The sequence below is a fragment of the Blennius ocellaris genome (assembly GCF_963422515.1).
Source record: "Blennius ocellaris genome assembly, chromosome: 14".
Classification (NCBI taxonomy): Eukaryota; Metazoa; Chordata; class Actinopteri; order Blenniiformes; family Blenniidae; genus Blennius; species Blennius ocellaris.
This window is the reverse complement of record NC_137663.1, coordinates 15,191,305-15,207,954: the sequence shown is the minus strand read 5'-3', so window position 1 is coordinate 15,207,954 and position 16,650 is coordinate 15,191,305. Positions and strand designations below refer to the sequence as shown.

The window sequence follows — 16,650 nt, the reverse complement described above, 5'->3', positions numbered from 1 at the left end:
CACTGTGTCCAGTTTCACCTTTACACCCGCTCTGAATTTTTTCTGTCTATGAATAAAATGAGAAACGATTCGTCTGAAGTGCCACTGACCATTCATAACATCAACCTTCCAATGAAATTAATTTCATTTACGTAAGCAGTCCACTTTTTCAATGAAAAATCTCAGTGATATTCGAGTGAAAACCATTAAAACTTGCATTATTGGAAATTGTGGATTTTCTTCTAGTTGTGTTCAAAACAACATATGTAGCTTTGTGCAATGTAGTGTTTGTTTGTTTTTTGTGTAGTGTTGATCTATGTGCTGGTCTTTCATGTAGGTCGTAGGGATGTTGCATCATCACTGCACAAATACAAGCTGATCCAGGGAGTACATGCCATATGGTAAATAAGTGAACATAATAATGCAATAATCATCAACCAGTTAAACAATGTTACTGCATGTCACGAAATGTTGTCATTAAGCAAGATGAATGTATGTCCTCTTTCTCCACTTCACCTTTTTACAACACTGCTACGAGCAGGCACATCAGGGAACTTCAGTTAGGAGCTTTTTCTGCTTTTTGCACGTTTCAGCCATAGACTGAATGCTCCAACGATCCTCCAAAAGAAATCAATGGTTTTTAAGACGTAGTGATTATGTAACTTTTCTTGACAGTTCTTGTAATTTGTGGCTTTAGAGGAAAGTTTCCTGGTGTTTTTTTCTTTTCTTTCTTTTTTTTTTGGGGGGGGGGATTGCATTGCAATACATTATCAGCTCGGTCTACGATAAGATTTACTGCCACCTGGCTACATGCCATCATTGAAGGTCAGAGCACAGAGCCAAAGTCCTGTATGGCGTCTCGTGCTGTTGTTGTCATATATGGGACTGATGGCCTTGGCCTATTAATCACTAATCTCACTTTTGTGTAATTGTTTGTGCTTCTTTTTCAGGAAACTCCACTTTTTTCACGGTCACCCTTGGCCACTTAGTATCAATCAAACTTCAGTTCAGGAGTCCAGCTTGAACTTATTCACATCACGGCTGATTCAATATTTGCTATAAATCACCATGACAGGTTTGATGGCTCATGCAATTTTAGATTAATTACAAATAATCACGTTCCTGCACGCAAACAACAGACCAACACCAGAGAGTCTCTTTTCATTTTCACTGACATCATGCAGAGTCTGCTGTGTTTCGCAGGAAGCTGACAGCATGCTCAGGTTTTTATTTTCTGCCTTCACACTAGGCTTCCTCCAGTTTGAGAGAAAGAAGAAACCTTTTTTGGTTTGTCCACAGAAAATCCATCATACAAAACACAGAGAGGTGTTTCGGCATTGACATCACCACTTCCTTCAAATTACAGAGTGGACTTGGAGGCCTTAAGGATGATTGAGTGCTTTCTTTTTTTCAGAAGTATCTAATTATACTTTTGTGCTTTACCACCCAATCATTGATGTCATCATTAGACAGGCCCTTTTTCCCTTATTAATGCAATTACACTCCCATTTCACATCTGTCATATTCACTGTAGCTGCACAATGAGTAAAACATCCAGTAGATGGAGATGAGTCATACGGGTGCAAAAAAAAAGAAGTACAAATAATATTTTTCTTGCTTTTGTCATTCTAGATCATGTATAATGAAAAGAAAACTTCATGAAACACTGTCAAAATGTTATTACATGACATATGTCTGACCTTGTAATTTAATCAGAGGTTCATTGACTTCTCCTCTGAGTTTTCAATTTGTTTGTCAAACCCTAGCGTAATGTTTAAAATATGAACTAACCTGACTTTTACCTTATAATATCAATGGTATTGCAGGCAAAAAAGTCCCTTTGCAACATTATATGCATGTCAATGAAGCAATAACTCAGTAATAAAAGAGATTAAAAAAAAAAGCTCTCAGATTGTTATTGTATTTTAGACAAATTTACTCAGAATGGGACTGTGGAAACGCAAGAGTTTATATTTTAGAATAAAAAAAAAAAAAAAAGTACCACCATTAATATAACAAAGCCAACCACAAAGCTTTTAATCCACTTCTGTACTTGTGCACAGATACTTGCAACCGTTTTTTCAGACCAGACTAAAACCTGGACATTGTGGATATGTAGCTATGAAAATGTAAACCTTTAATAGAACAGGGTGTGAAACACTGTAAAAAATGTGGATGCAGGTTTGTGGGGGCTTTTACGAGACAAGCAGTATCCACCATGTAGGTTCCAAGGGCATTTGAGCCTATGGGGAAAGTTGATGTGTTCGCTGTTAAGTGGACAGTTTATTGCTTGTCATCGGGGGCCGGGAGTTTCTCAAGCGTGGGCTCCATTCCCCAGATCTCACGAGCATACTGAGCGATGGTGCGATCGCTGGAGAATTTTCCACATCCGGCAATGTTATAGATCACCTTCTTGGTCCATTCCTTGGGATTCTGTCAAATCGAGAAAGAATGATGAATGACCAATTCGACTTGCGATTGGTTCAATTATTCAATAGTTTAGAGCATTTTAATAAAGATGTTTGAGCAAATACCTTGTAAAGATCATTGACCTTCTCCTGGCTATGGATGTACTCTTCATAGTCAGCAAAGACCTTAAACCTTTGCAGAAAATAGTGATTAATCACGTGTGAACACACCTAACATGTACTAAGTAGTGCAATTGCATATGTGCATGAGTGCTGAATATTGAGCATGCAAAAGACTCGCAAAAGCTTGCAAGTTTATACACATTCTTATTTGTATGTGTGTATGCATGTTGGTGCCGCAGGCTGCTCATGTTAGATGTGTCTCTACCTGTCATGATGCATCAGCATGTTGACAATTTCCTTAAACAGGTCAGGCTGCTTTGGGCTAAAGAAGCCTCCAGCAATCTGGTCAATCGCCTGTTTCAGCTCAGGCAGGCGGTTGTAGTACTCTCCGGCGTGGTATCTAAGCAGGACCAGAAATAAATAAAGAGAAGCTTGTCACTGTAGTAACCGCCTCATTCACAAAGGAGTCATCATCAATTGTTGCACAGAAACATAGGCAGGTTCCCCAAGGTCACATCCTTGAGCGTGGCAAACCTCAGCTTGTGTGAACAAAACATTGAGTCAGGGAGCACCAGCAGGCTGAGTACAAGACAGAGATCAGTACCAGTACCACTGCAGGACTGCAGAGCTGCAGGATTGTCAGACCGGATGGGACTCACTGAGTTGACACTAAAAAGTGTTGACAGTTGCCCTATCTTGGAGGTATTTCCCCAAATGGATGTGATAAGTGGCAACACACTATGTTCTTATATGCAAAGATATTGCAAGCATGAACCCTTTTTCTGCCTCCGCTCCCATGTATTCCCCCCTGTGGAACTATATCAAGGTCAAATATCAGCTGACTTGAAAAGATTTGATTGGCGGCAGGACAAAATGTGCTTGAAGCATGACAAAAAAAAAAAAAATGCTGTGTTTGGAGTGATTGGGGCTTGTTTTGAATTTTTTTTTTTCTTTTACCCTTTCATGTCAAGTTTATCAACGTCATCCACCCTCATGCCGAAGATGAAGAGGTTGTCTTCACCAGCTTCCTCTGCCATCTCAACATTGGCTCCGTCCATGGTGCCAATGGTCAGAGCACCGTTCAGCATGAACTTCATGTTGCCGGTGCCAGAGGCCTCAGTGCCGGCTGTGGAAATCTGCTGTGACAGGTCAGCTGCAGGGATTGCTGAAAGATGACAGAAAGGGAGCATTAATGACTCTAATAAGCATTTTGTGTTTGTTTGGGTTTTTTTTAATGCTGCATAATGATTTGGTAATTACCCCTCTCAGCCAGTGTGACTCTGTAGTTCTCCAAAAAGATGACTTTAAGACGATCTCCGATGACAGGATCATTGTTGACCACCTCACCAATAGCTGTGATCAGACGGATGATCATCTTGGCAGTGTGGTAGCCAGGAGCAGCCTACAAGAAAAACCCAAGTGATGACTGTGTAAACGCATTACTTCATGTGCTGAACTTCTCATTTTCCAGTAAAAAGCAAACCTTTCCTCCGATCATGACTGTTCTGGGAGTCCACTGCTTGTTGGGCTCCTTCTTGATACCTGGCAGGGATATGGAGGGAGATAGTAAAACTGAGGGGCTTTGAAAAATGATTTTCTGGCTCCCATACATAATCTGTGAATCTGAGCTTTTACAGAGGATTTTGAATGTGCACTCACGGTTGAAATATGTAATGATGTGCAGGCAGTTGAGCAGCTGTCTCTTGTATTCATGGATTCTCTTGACTTGAATGTCAAACATGGAGTTGGGGTTGATCTTGACCTTGTAGTGCTCCTCCAGGTGCACGGCAAACTTCAGTTTGTTCTCCTGCCGGATCAAAACACTTATATATTTAGGTCTTAATATAATTCAAGCAGTTTTATGTCTGTATCGTATGAACTGTGGAAAAAAAACCCAACAAATCATCTGCATAGAGGAGTGCAAAAACTCACTCCGTACATTTTCACCTCTTAAAGTCAATTAGTGGCTGTCAAACGAATGGGTGTTGGCTGAGAATATGTTTTATTTTACAACTTCAGGCAGAAACAGACATAATGAAAGAGTGTCACGATTTTGAAGACGAGCGGTATCTGGTAACTTTCTAAAAATGATCAAAATGTTTGACAAGTCTATCAAAGAGCGCTTCACTCCTTAAAAAAAAACAAAACAACAACAACAAAAAACAAGGTGAGGAGGATCGGTGGCTGACCCTGACATGATGAAGAGCCAATAAAGAGGAGAGCCAGCTGCTAAATATTGTGTCTGTCAAACGTAGTGAAGCATTGCCCTGAAGTCTGAGGTAACCCCGCTGACTGACGCCAGGCTGACAGGCAGTAGTCATCTTTATCCTGCCTTCAGTAAAGCACAGGGTATGCACAGCGGCACACAATGGAAATCCCGAGTATAATTACTATCTACGCAATAAAATGATGACGTCCCCACAGTGGAGAGGTTACCCTGACAACATGTTTACAATTACAGCAAAGACGTGGATGGTTCATCTCACCATATCAGCTGTTATAACAAAAACTAATGAAAATCCTCACCTGATCAGCATTGATTCGTGACTACAAGTCCTAAAACCACTACAGCAAGCTGACCTCTATGAATCCGAATGACACAGCCAACATCATGTGTCTTCTGAGAAAAATAGTAAAGACAGGCTGTCAAGAACTATAAAGGAAAATGATTCTAAGATATGAAACAAGATATGAGGAAGACAACATCATAAAAAGTCGTGCTGAAAAAAAAAATATTCTTCAGGTTTTGCTTCTCCCAGCACTTTACCAATCCAACACACAAGGGAAACCGTTTGAATGAATTTATTTTGAACTCACTTCTGAGGCCGTTGCAATTTCCCTTAGTTTCTGACTGTGTGTGCTGACACCACCAGCAGCAATACAGGGTCAATTAGACAGCGCTACAAAAAGAAGCTCTCACACGTGTACATTATTCATGTATACATGTAAATAATTCCCTTGAACTTTTACACCCGCGTCAGTTCTGCTTTTAAAGAGAGAGAGGGGGAGAGAGAGAGAGCAAGAGAGAGGGAGAGAGAGAGAGAGAGAGAGAGCGAGAGAGAGAGAGAGAGAGAGAGAGAGAGAGAGAGAGAGAGAGAGAGAGAGAGAGAGAGAGGACCATTCTGATGTCTATTTAAAAAAAAAAAAAAAAAACCTTACTTCAACACAACTTTACATCTATAACAGTGAACAAAACAGGCAAAACTAAGTTTTTCACTGGAAGACTTATTTAACATAACAATGTCCAGAGCTTGTTATAAAAGCAGATTGTCTAAGCCTGCTCAATCAGCTCCTCTTGAACTGTTAATTACAGAGTCATGCAATGACTTTGAATCATTTTAATTCTGGGGATGAAACAAACTGCAAATGCTTCTCAGGCAAATTGTCACTCTAGTTAATTTGGCAAAATGTCAACCCCGAGATTATGTTGTCATGACATAAATTGTTCATCACCTTAGGCCTACTATTGTTGCCTTAACGTTACACCTACAAGCTGCTTTTAGAAAAAAAATATTTTCACTGCACAACATTGCAACTACGACAGTCAATAGTTCTCACCAGTCAGACCTTTTTCCAAGAGCCCTGAAGGCAGCTGTTATTTAAAAAAAAAAAAAAAAAAAAAAAAATCCAATCTGGATGTCTAAGTAATAAATAACTTCAGGACACTGTCAAACCTGGCCTTTTAGAAAAGATTATTTGACAGGCTGTTTTTGATACTTTTTTTGTTGCAAAGTAGGTTCTTAAAAGCTTGTCACATGGATTTTAAACACTCAAATCACAAACACTGCATCTATGAAACACTTAAACAATAGACCTTTTAGCAGTGACAAAACAAAATTTACATTTTTGGTGATTTTAATGCTACATTTTCTACACAGGAAATTATTTTCTGGCTTTCAGGCCTTGGGATGAAAAACTGTGTATTGATTCCTTATTTAGTGACCAAAAAGAGCATGCTACTTCTTGGATATTGTGTTGATGCATGTCGATGCTTTAGCTGCCCAGCCATCTTCTATACCACTCCATGGTCACAGGAACAAATTTCAACTGGAAAGATCACCAGTCCATCACACGCAAACACAGGGAAGAAGTCAGTCACACACATTCACATTCATATGTGCAGGTAATTTAGATTCACCAGTTAACCTGAAACAATTGTGGTTGTTGTTGTTGCTGTGGATTTGTACTGCAGTACTCCAAGAATACCCATGCACATTCACTGTGAAGTAAGAGTGGTACCCACTACCCCACGTGAAGACCCAGGGCGGTGTCTGCAGTTGTCTGTGTGTGCGTGTGAGTTGCCTATTAACTTTATCTCCTTAATAGCTCCTGGCTGGCCACTCAGCAGAGTTGGAGCACCTGGGCTTGGTGCTGCAGCAGGTTATAAAAACTATGCCTCCTTTGAGGAAATGTTGGGCTTTTCTTTGTTGGACTCCTGCCAGGGTCACAATAGCACCTTTTTGGTTTGGTATTTTGTATCTCAACACATCATGCACCATGTATGACTCCTAATATTGCTGCAGGGTCATGTTCTGAACCGTTTTATACTGGTGAGCATGTTCTTGGTCGTGAGATGGGTTCAACAGTCCAATTAAATTACATGAGGTGTGTTACTGGATGGGTTACTGGATGCTCCACTATCGCCTGTGGTCACAAACAACCTGATTAAAGGTAAAACTCAGGAGGTCTGCAGTTCTGTACCGGAGGTCATGTCTGCCTGTGCAGTGATATGCTGTATGAAGGACTCTCATGGTGTCAAATACTTGAGGGGGTAATGTGGGTCAGAAGTCATATATTTGATCAGATTTCTCCTCTTCCAATCTCTCAACACGAAGATACAATATATATTATGTTTCATAAATTTTCATAACAATATTTAATGTCTTCTGATGAAATCAAGGTCATGGCTGATGGTTACTTTGAGGGGCAAAAAAAATGGGGCACGGTCATTTTCAACAGATGAAATTGTATTGAAACACCTTGAAACATTTTCATCGCCACACATCAAAAGGGATCGTTGCGGTATTGTCAGGAAAGCCAAATCAGTGCACTGAAGCGATTTCACCAGACACCAAAATCACTGTTGTGCGTTTACTGCACAGGACTTGGTTCAAAAGAAGAACTGCCGCCGTTGATGTTGGCCGCCAGAGAAGCACTAGAGGAAAGCACCAGACTTGTTTTTTGGGGCATAAACTATGTTGTACTAAACAAGGGCTGATGGATCAATGTGAAACAATTTTACTCATGTACTTTGATGTGTGTGCTTAATGTGACATTGTTAGTCACGTATATGTATGAAATACTTGTTTGACATTTTGCATGTTGATCATCATTTAAACTACTCAAATGTTTAAGTACAATTTAAGTCGAATTAAAACATTTTTCTTTCTGATATAATTTTTTTCCATGACTTTGAGAAGGTTAGGAAATTCACTGTGCTCCCCAATTGTTTACAAGTGAATAGCAATACGCCAGGGGAGAGCTCTAATACATTTTTTTGAGTAAATTTATCAAGGTCATTGTCAACTTGGGGTTTTTGAGTCTCAAATTCAAGAAATAGAAAATTTGGTTCCCGTGTTCATCTTCAATGAGGTTTGAAGTCTTGTCACAGTTTTTCAGAAAAAAAAAAGAAGATATTTTTCTCACCTGCTTCACTTTGGCAACGTCACGAATGAAGGCATCATCGTTGACGTACCCGCGGAGAGCCTGCAGCTGATCAAGGTCACGAATGAAGTCCTCACCGATCCTCTGTGGAGCAATTAGCCAAACAAATTGAACACAGTATACATTTTTCTGCCCTGTTAGGTACAAACCAATTATCAGCTTTGTGTTGTTTGTGTGTTCGACTGCTGACCTCTGCGATGACCTCGGCCAGCCCGGGGTTGCACATAACCAGCCAGCGGCGGGGAGTGATGCCGTTGGTCTTGTTCTGGAACTTATGTGGCTCCATTTCGTAGAAGTCCTTGAAACTGCAGACCGAGCAAAACACAACATGCATCACTCAGATGATATGTGAGCCAACAAAAGAAACAAAACAGATACTGCAAATACAGCACCCTTTTTTTTTTATTAATTGTGATTTATTTGCCATAATGCAACATAAACAAATCAGTGTTTCTTTTAGGAACATACACTGTAGCTTTGAGGATGTCGGAGTGTATCTGGGCCACGCCGTTGACAGCATGAGAGCCAACTATGCACAAGTGGGCCATATTGATCCTCTTCTGCCCCCCTTCCTCAATGAGGGACATACGGGAGAGACGGTCGTTGTCGCCCGGGTACTTAGCTGCAACTCTCTGCCGAGACAAAGGGAAAATTAATCTGTTGCATTCCAGTTGGCATACATGTAAGAGCAGATAAGCACGCTTCCTAATATCAAACCTCGATCAATAGAATAATTACTGAAATGAAAATGTATTAAGCTCAGTGTTGATTGAGCTACAGCTTAATGTCAGAAACAATTATTTATCCATTCAGCAGGAGGGCGTGAAGCTCAAGTCTAACAGATGTTGCAATTAAAAGTCAATCAACACCATTTAGTTCATTGGCTTTCACATTACACTACTTTGGTCTTTGTGCCAGACTTTAAGAGCTTGCACTGTATACATATCCATTTGCACAAGCACAACGTAAAGGCATTTTCCAATTAGAAATATACACCGAATACTTCTATTTTTCAAAATATTTTTTTTCTACCTTCCATTAAGGATCAGTCTCTTTTGTTCCCCTAATCCTTACAGGGAGAATTATTAATTGCACAAAGCTTTGACATGAGATTCCTTTTCTAGGATGTAACTTAATTACAGATCTCATTTGGTGTGCTATGCAATCCTACAAGAAGGAGTAGCAGCACTCTTTGCCTGACGTCACGGAAGTGAGGTTACACGTTGCAGTGCACCACACTGACCTCCAGGTGGCGGCGGTTGATCTCATAGACAATTTCCAGGTGACGGGGCAGCAGATGAGCAAACAGGTCGACTGGCCAGCGCTCCAGAGCTTCAGGAAGGACTGTGTGGTTGGTGTAAGCACAGGTGCGCACACAGATGTCCCAGGCCTAAAAAAAAAAAAAAAACCAGCATGGAAAAATAGGAAAAGGCTTATAAAGTTCTGTGGTGATTTTCGTCTTTGCCCCTCTAACACTCCAACATGATCCATCTATCTATCCATTTATCTTTGACATCACTTTATTCAACTGGGTGGCTTGGGTGGGAATCTAGAGTCAATTTAGAGTCACCAATTAACCTCATGTGGTCGGAAACTCACAATGCAAGGAAAGCCCAAGCACACTAGAACATACAATCACATCACAGAGAGGTCAACTTAACACAACCTGAGTTCAAGCTGGAGAACTTCTCACTAAAGAGAGAGTACTATCTCACTATCAACACCATGATGGAAATTAAATGGAAAAACACGTTAGTGAATATCAAGACTAAAATAAACCTAAGCAATAATGTTGAAAAAAAATACAGTAAAATGTCAAATGGAGTCATAAAATAAAATCCGGTGTAAGAATTCCTTATTTTGGCAGCATTGTCCTTCCTCACCTTATCCCAGGCAAGCATCTCTTCGTCAACCAGAACCCTCATCAGCTCAGGAATAGCCATGGCTGGGTGGGTGTCATTCAGCTGGATGGCGACCTGAATATGCAGAACATCATTAAAACTCAATACAGAATTAGACTTTGCCTCAGCGGTGCTTTGTAGATACTATTCATTTCAACTATTCTCCTAAGGTATAATGGAAAAAAAAAAAACCCACGTACAACCTGTTCAACACACTGACAGAGGCAATTAAATGAAGACCCATAGAGAACATCATGGGAAAATCCTTTCATTTCTGACAGAAACTATTTTGTTGAGTTTTTCACTTCACCTTGTCAGGCAGTTTGCTGAAGTCTGTGCGAGCGATCTCCCTGGAGCCAAACTTAGAGACCTTGAAACGACGGATGATGTCTTGCAGGGTGGCAGACACCACAAAGTATTCCTGCTTCAGACGGAGCTCCTTTCCTTCAAAGAACTAAGGGTAAAGACACACATTTGTCTCTTTTTGTTCTGCTGGCAAACATGAATAGGTTATCTTATATATTAAACATATGGTTTTGCATGATAAAGACTGTCTTTAGTTCATGGGTGCCTAAAACCAACTTTTATAAAATATTAACAAGAGCAAAGTATGGAAAGGCGTTGTGATATCACATGGCTTCATTAACTTTAGGTCTGAGATGTGGATATTTCATAATAAAAACGCTTTGCCTGTAAAATATGTTAAAATAATCAAAGTGTAAGACATTAATGCAAATCATGAGACATTCTGAAAGCTTTCCAGAGTTCAGGATTTCAATTTGAACATTCTAGAAATGCACATCTAATGAGATACAGGAAAATAGCTAACCACAAGAGGTTTAAGGCATCGTTAGTTTTAAAGATTCCTATCTGTTTTAATGTTAGCTTTATCCATCAAACAATAAAAATGGGTGTAAATAAACTGCAACACTGACTATATATGATGAACTGATAGCATGGAGCATGCAAGCAAATAATTACTCAGATAGAAAAACAGAAATAAGTAATCCTCCAAAGTACAGCGCAAACAATCATGAAACTAAGAAAAAGAAGTCACGTTGGAGAACCTGTAACCTTTGCTTGTAGGAGGTGACATTTAAAATGTTCATGTTGATTGAATTAATAAATATTCAACCTATTCTCTCAGTGCGGCTTTGTTTCCCACAGGAAAACCACAGTGTGATTGAACAGTAGTGAGACAGTGACTGAGGTATGAGGTCCACCTCGGCTTCTGCACTCACACGCACAGACATAAATTACAAGACCAGACATGAGTTATGTCTCAGGCTAGATGGTTATCTCCTAAATCCTCCTCCTCAAGCCTTCGGGGAGTCAGCACATTGGACAGGTCTTATGTCAGATTTAAAAGACAGATTCAGGGAAAGCGGGAGGAGTGCATGGAGGCCCTGGCTGAACATAGAGGAGGTTGAATTGGGTCCAAATTATGGAAATCCACCTCCCCGCTGAGCGAAAGTAAGCCCTGTTCTGTCATACAGGAGCCACAGAGTTCACAACCCGCTTATCTCCACCATCAACATTCATCTGCTTAATGTGAAGATCATGGGTGTCAAACATGCAATCCGTGGGTTCAATCTGACTGAAGTTGCAAAGTTTTAAAAAAAAAAGACATAAGAGGAAATTAAGTGCAGTTTTTCAAATTAGTTCCTAATTTGTCCGCTGGGTATGCTAGTAAGATTAGAGGTCATAATGCACCAAACAGATTGAAACCGGCACAGCCATGCTCATCGCAGCAGACATATATTCTCACTAAATTATTTGAATGTTGAAATAGAACTAGAATTAAAGTCATTCTGGTCATTTTAGTTGTTTAAAAAAAAAAAAAAAAAGATGACCAGATTTGGATGTTATCCCAAACTTTGCAAAAACTTCAGTGTTCTGAAAAGTGACCGTCTCATGTTATTCTCAACAAACAAGATTTAAGTTTGCAAACTTGTTTTCCTGAGATATATTCAGATTATATTAGCAGGTTAGAACAGATTTTGTAAAAGTGGATTAAATGAGATCGCTTGCAGGTTGCATTTGTACATTTTCTTTTCCCACTAATATCACTTGTTATGATGTTATAGCTTTAGCAGTCTCACCGAAATGATTAAATTAGTTTGTTTGTGACCCATGAACCATGAACAGAGGTGCAGGCCTATTGAACCAAAAGGTAAACAGTCATATCATCTCACATTATCATTGGGATACAACACACGGGAGATGTTCTCAGCCAAGTTTCTGTCCAAAACAGCCTGGATGTAGCCACCAACATTGACTGTAAGAGGATAAACATTGCATGAATATATTCAGTTGAAGATGATCCACATTGAATGGCTGTGACATAATTGAAACCGGTTACAGTCTTTCAGGTTGAAATCGCAGGGTGCCTTGGCGGACCACAGCCTCATGGTGTTGACAATGTTGTTTCTGTAGCCTGGTACAGGGGTGTCATATGGCAGAGCCAATACTACCTGTTTTTGGGAAGAGACGGACATTTGAATGATATGTGTACAATATCTCAGAAATGATCTCCCATGCCACTTTACTAATCATAATCTCACCTGAGCGTCAACCCATTTGACTCCATCGGGGCCATGCTCGGTCCTGCCATAGAATTTCACTGGACGCATGTACTCGGGGCGCGCTTTCTCCCAGGGGTTGCCATAGCGCAGCCAATCGTCAGCCTCCTCAACCTGGATAATGACACACATTCAGGCCGGAGGAGAAAAACACTCATTAGACAAGCTGAGCCAGACATAGAAAATGACAAGGAACATCAGGTTGAGATAATGATAAAGGAAAGTCATCCAGCAGGTGCTTTCAGGTGAAAACAGACATACTAACAGCTACTCTCAGTCACTGAAGCAAGAATCTGAAGTTTCAAACATAAGTTTAAGTCCTCACCTGCCAGCCGTTCACAATTTTCTGATTGAAGATGCCGAATTCATAGCGAATGCCATAGCCATAGGCAGCCAGGCCCAGGGAAGCCATGGAGTCCAAGAAACAGGCTGGAAACACAAAGGAAGAATGCAAATGATGAATTGATTATTTAAACAGTGGCAACAAGCTATGATGGGGAAAAGATGCCTACCAGCAAGACGACCCAGGCCACCATTACCCAGACCAGCGTCCTCCTCCATGTCCTCCAACTCCTCCATGTCCAGACCCAACTATAGAAGACAATAAGGAAAATTGCAGTAGTAATTTGGGGATTTGCTTCATGTTCAAGATGGTATTTATAGCTCCCCTGTTGTACCTGGTATGTGGCCTCATCGCAGGCATTTTCCAGAGCGAGGTTCACCATGGTGTTTTGGAGGGTGCGGCCCATGTAGAATTCAAGGGAGATGTAGTACACGCGCTACAGGGACAAAACATGGCCAGTCACACAACGCGTCAAAGTGAACAAACTCTAAATTGTTCGATGAGCACTTGTGAGGTTTTTCCATTAACATTGCACGTTTCAGGTCCCACAGCGGGCCCTGTAGATGTGTAACGAGGACAGGATTGGCACTGAAACCAAAAGCCTGTGAAATCATATGCCAAATGTCACCCCACCACGGCCACCGAGGACGGCCATGAAATCTTCAGGTTTCATGATTCAGCTTCATGGTTGGAGGTGCATGGTAAATGTGCCACCTGAGCCTGTGGTTAGCCTTTGCCATTTAGCAACCCCCCCCCCCGATATACATGGATGGGCAGACACAGACTGAAGAAGAAAGGCAGAAGAGAGGAGAGGAGGGAGGAGAAGCGACTGGAGGACAGATTGCTTCGGGTGTTGCGTAACGCCAACATTTTGGCCGGGGCAAAAATAGCCCCTGTAGAGGTCGCTACAAAGGTCAGCCTGAGCCCGATACCCTTTCATTGTGGAGTTCAAGTATGAAGCGGTACAGAAGACTGTTTGGATAGATAAATATAATAACGAATGCAACTGACAGAGTCTGATTATTGATTAGGCAACAGGATCTTTTGAATTATATATGACTGTGTGTTGGAAATTTGATCTCACGTGATAAATTTCATCCATTCACTTCATTATGCTGACTGGCTCATTTTCCACCAAAGTATCCATATTTGCAATGAAAGAAATGTCAATCTGACTTCTTGTTGTATTTAGAAGCTTTGCTGATTGAAATTTTCTGCCCAAAAATATCCGCAAACTCAGACCTCATCTGTCCTTGAGTTTCCCACTGAGACCTTTAAAGGATTCACTTTTGACCTTTTAGGCTAAAGCACAGGAGCGCAGTATCAGATGGCTTGCGGAGTTTTAATCATATGCTGGACCCAATCAACATCTTATTAAACTGTTTCAAGGAGCTAGCTTAATGTGAGAAGTAAAAGACTCCCTGCTCAAATCAATGCTTTGCCACTTAAGTTACAGAACTCACGTACACATGGGGAATTTTGATCTGTTTTTAAGAGACAAAAAATCACTCTACTTATTCAGCGGGGTTAATGATGATCTTGCAAGGGGGATTTTTTTTTTTTTTTTTTTTTTTAAGGTTGAACTGCGTTTTCACTCTGCCTCTGAACCTTGTTTTGTAATGGCACACAAGGCTTTGTGTGACATTTGCAAGCAATAATATGGTGCGGTTTAAAAAAACATTTGCTGCTTTATTCAAATGAAGCCAGCCCCGCATTGTTCTTCTCTGGCTGTTTCTCTTGCTGTTGGTTAATGACACCACAGTTGCTGAGATACAGCTTGGATGTGGCTGCTTTTACATGAACTCAGGTGCCCTCAGAGGCATGCGCTCATATGACACAAGTTAGGCCTATGTTCTTCATGGTCACACAGGAAAGGAACAGAAGGTCTTGGGGTGGTTTAATGTTTCAACACACTGTAAGCACAGCAGCATACCAGCTGAGTGTCGAGAACTCCCAGTGAAGTTTAAATGTCATGCCTCGGCATTACAGTGACATCAGGCTGTTAAATGTTCTGATGAAGTCTATAAAGACTGTAATCTCAGTGCTGGAGGTACTATTCACATTCTTTAGTTACTGTAAAGTACAAATTCAGTGATATGAAAACAGTCCTGCATACAGTGTGGGTTTGAAAGAGCAAGAGCAAAAATGTTAAGGGACTGGTTCTTGAAATCCCATACAGTAAGAGCCGCTTGGTCAGGAGATTCCTGAGGCAGGCAACATGCCTCCTAACAGAGATGAAGCCAAAGAAAAAAGCTTTTGGATGAAAATCTACTTTGACTGAATCATGTGATTCGTTGTTTTTTCTAATCTGTATGAAAACATTTCTCTTTATTACTAGTTTAAGAGTTAGTGATGGGTAAATTATTCTAGTGTCCTAACATCCCTAAAATATGAAGTAGTACTTTGATCAAAAGCATAGATATCATTGAGTGGCACATGCTCAACAACAACAGGTTTTTTATGGCTAGCTGGCTGTGTTTGACTCAGACTTACTTTGGGATCCTTCTCATAGTAGTGCTGCTGGGTTCTGATCCACCTGCCAATCAAGTGGTCCCGCACTGTGTTGGCAAGAGCAAAGTAGTAATCCCTTTTGGTTGCCACATTTCTGTCCTTGACCAGCGTAAAGTGGAGATGTCTGTTGAAGTTTAGCTTCAATTCTGCGACGTTCTCGATCCCGGCAAGGCCTCGCACTGAAATCTGTTTCTTCCTATCATGGTCAGACAAAGGCTTCGACATGGTGGCACGAGTTGTGGCAGCTCAGCTGACTCTGACTGGAAGAATGTATCAGTAACACAGTGAGTACCAGACCCAAACACAGCAAGAGAGGCACCCACAGTGCGGGCTCAGGTTCAGGGTTTTAAAGGCACAGCTATTAATATTAAGTAGAAGGCGGGCCTGATATCATCTATTTGGTAAAGGGTGGGACATATGCTGAGGGCATGGGATGCAGCTTTTTTAATTATGTAACTCCTAAATAACCCAGAGGCCTATTTGAGATGAAGTATGTGTGACTGGCAGGACATCCCAGTAACGTAAAGCATGATTGCAGTGTTTTCATGATGGTATAGTACTCGAGTTAACCAATGAGTCTCAATGTCATTTAATCTACTTAACTGTTCCAGGATCTTCAAACCAAAATTGAAACCTTAAACCTCTTTGTTTATGGAGTTGGAGATTTTTCTTCCCTTATATTGTTTCTCATTAAGTTTGTCAAAAATGGTATTTAGTTTGAGTATTACAGCAATTCACACCTTAAATACAAGTCTTAATATATGCCATGTGTATAGTAACCCATCATGTTTTGGCTCCATACCTTGAAAGTGTTCAAAACAAACAGAGCAAGGTGCATGTGAGGGGACCGGCAGAGTCTCTGACATCTGACTCTAATCTCATGTTCTCATTTTGTTTGAATGTTCAACTTCCTAATTTGCATCACATAAAACTTCACAATTTCACAACATAAACAGATCTAACTATTACTGGTTTTGAGTCATAGTCTGTTTTACAACTTTATATTTGTTCTCTTCACAGTTATTGCTGTATTTCATGCAAATGAAGATTAAGTGGATTGTGTTGTTTCTTTTTTTGTTTTATTTATCTAAACGTTTCTTTTTTCTTTCTTTCTTTTTTACATTTGTGTGTTCAAAATA

General features: G+C 40.5%; 1 protein-coding gene across 1 annotated transcript; it reads right to left on the bottom strand.

Moving 5' to 3' along the window:
* Positions 1-1,992: 1,992 nt before the first annotated feature.
* Positions 1,993-15,822, bottom strand: pygma (phosphorylase, glycogen, muscle A). The gene is made up of 20 exons (XM_080508793.1): positions 15,494-15,822; positions 13,335-13,436; positions 13,170-13,248; positions 12,983-13,086; positions 12,640-12,771; positions 12,438-12,549; positions 12,271-12,353; positions 10,386-10,529; positions 10,058-10,150; positions 9,418-9,564; positions 8,643-8,806; positions 8,365-8,479; positions 8,157-8,258; positions 4,170-4,317; positions 3,994-4,052; positions 3,771-3,912; positions 3,468-3,675; positions 2,776-2,910; positions 2,514-2,580; positions 1,993-2,412 (listed from the first exon to the last, which is right to left on the bottom strand). Exons 1-20 carry the CDS (start codon positions 15,734-15,736, stop codon positions 2,263-2,265), a joined length of 2,529 nt encoding a protein of 842 aa, XP_080364919.1. The 5' UTR covers positions 15,737-15,822; the 3' UTR covers positions 1,993-2,262.
* Positions 15,823-16,650: the final 828 nt, after the last annotated feature.

Coding starts and splice junctions, on each gene's coding strand:
- pygma (XM_080508793.1), bottom strand. CDS start 15,736: ATGTCGAAGCCTTTGTCTGACCATGATAGGAAGAAACAGATTTCAGTG. Junction 9,565..10,057: donor AGATGCTTGCCTGGGATAAG/GTGAGGAAGGAC, acceptor TTTTTTTTTTAG/GCCTGGGACATCTGTGTGCG. Junction 8,807..9,417: donor TCAACCGCCGCCACCTGGAG/GTCAGTGTGGTG, acceptor TTGTCTCGGCAG/AGAGTTGCAGCTAAGTACCC.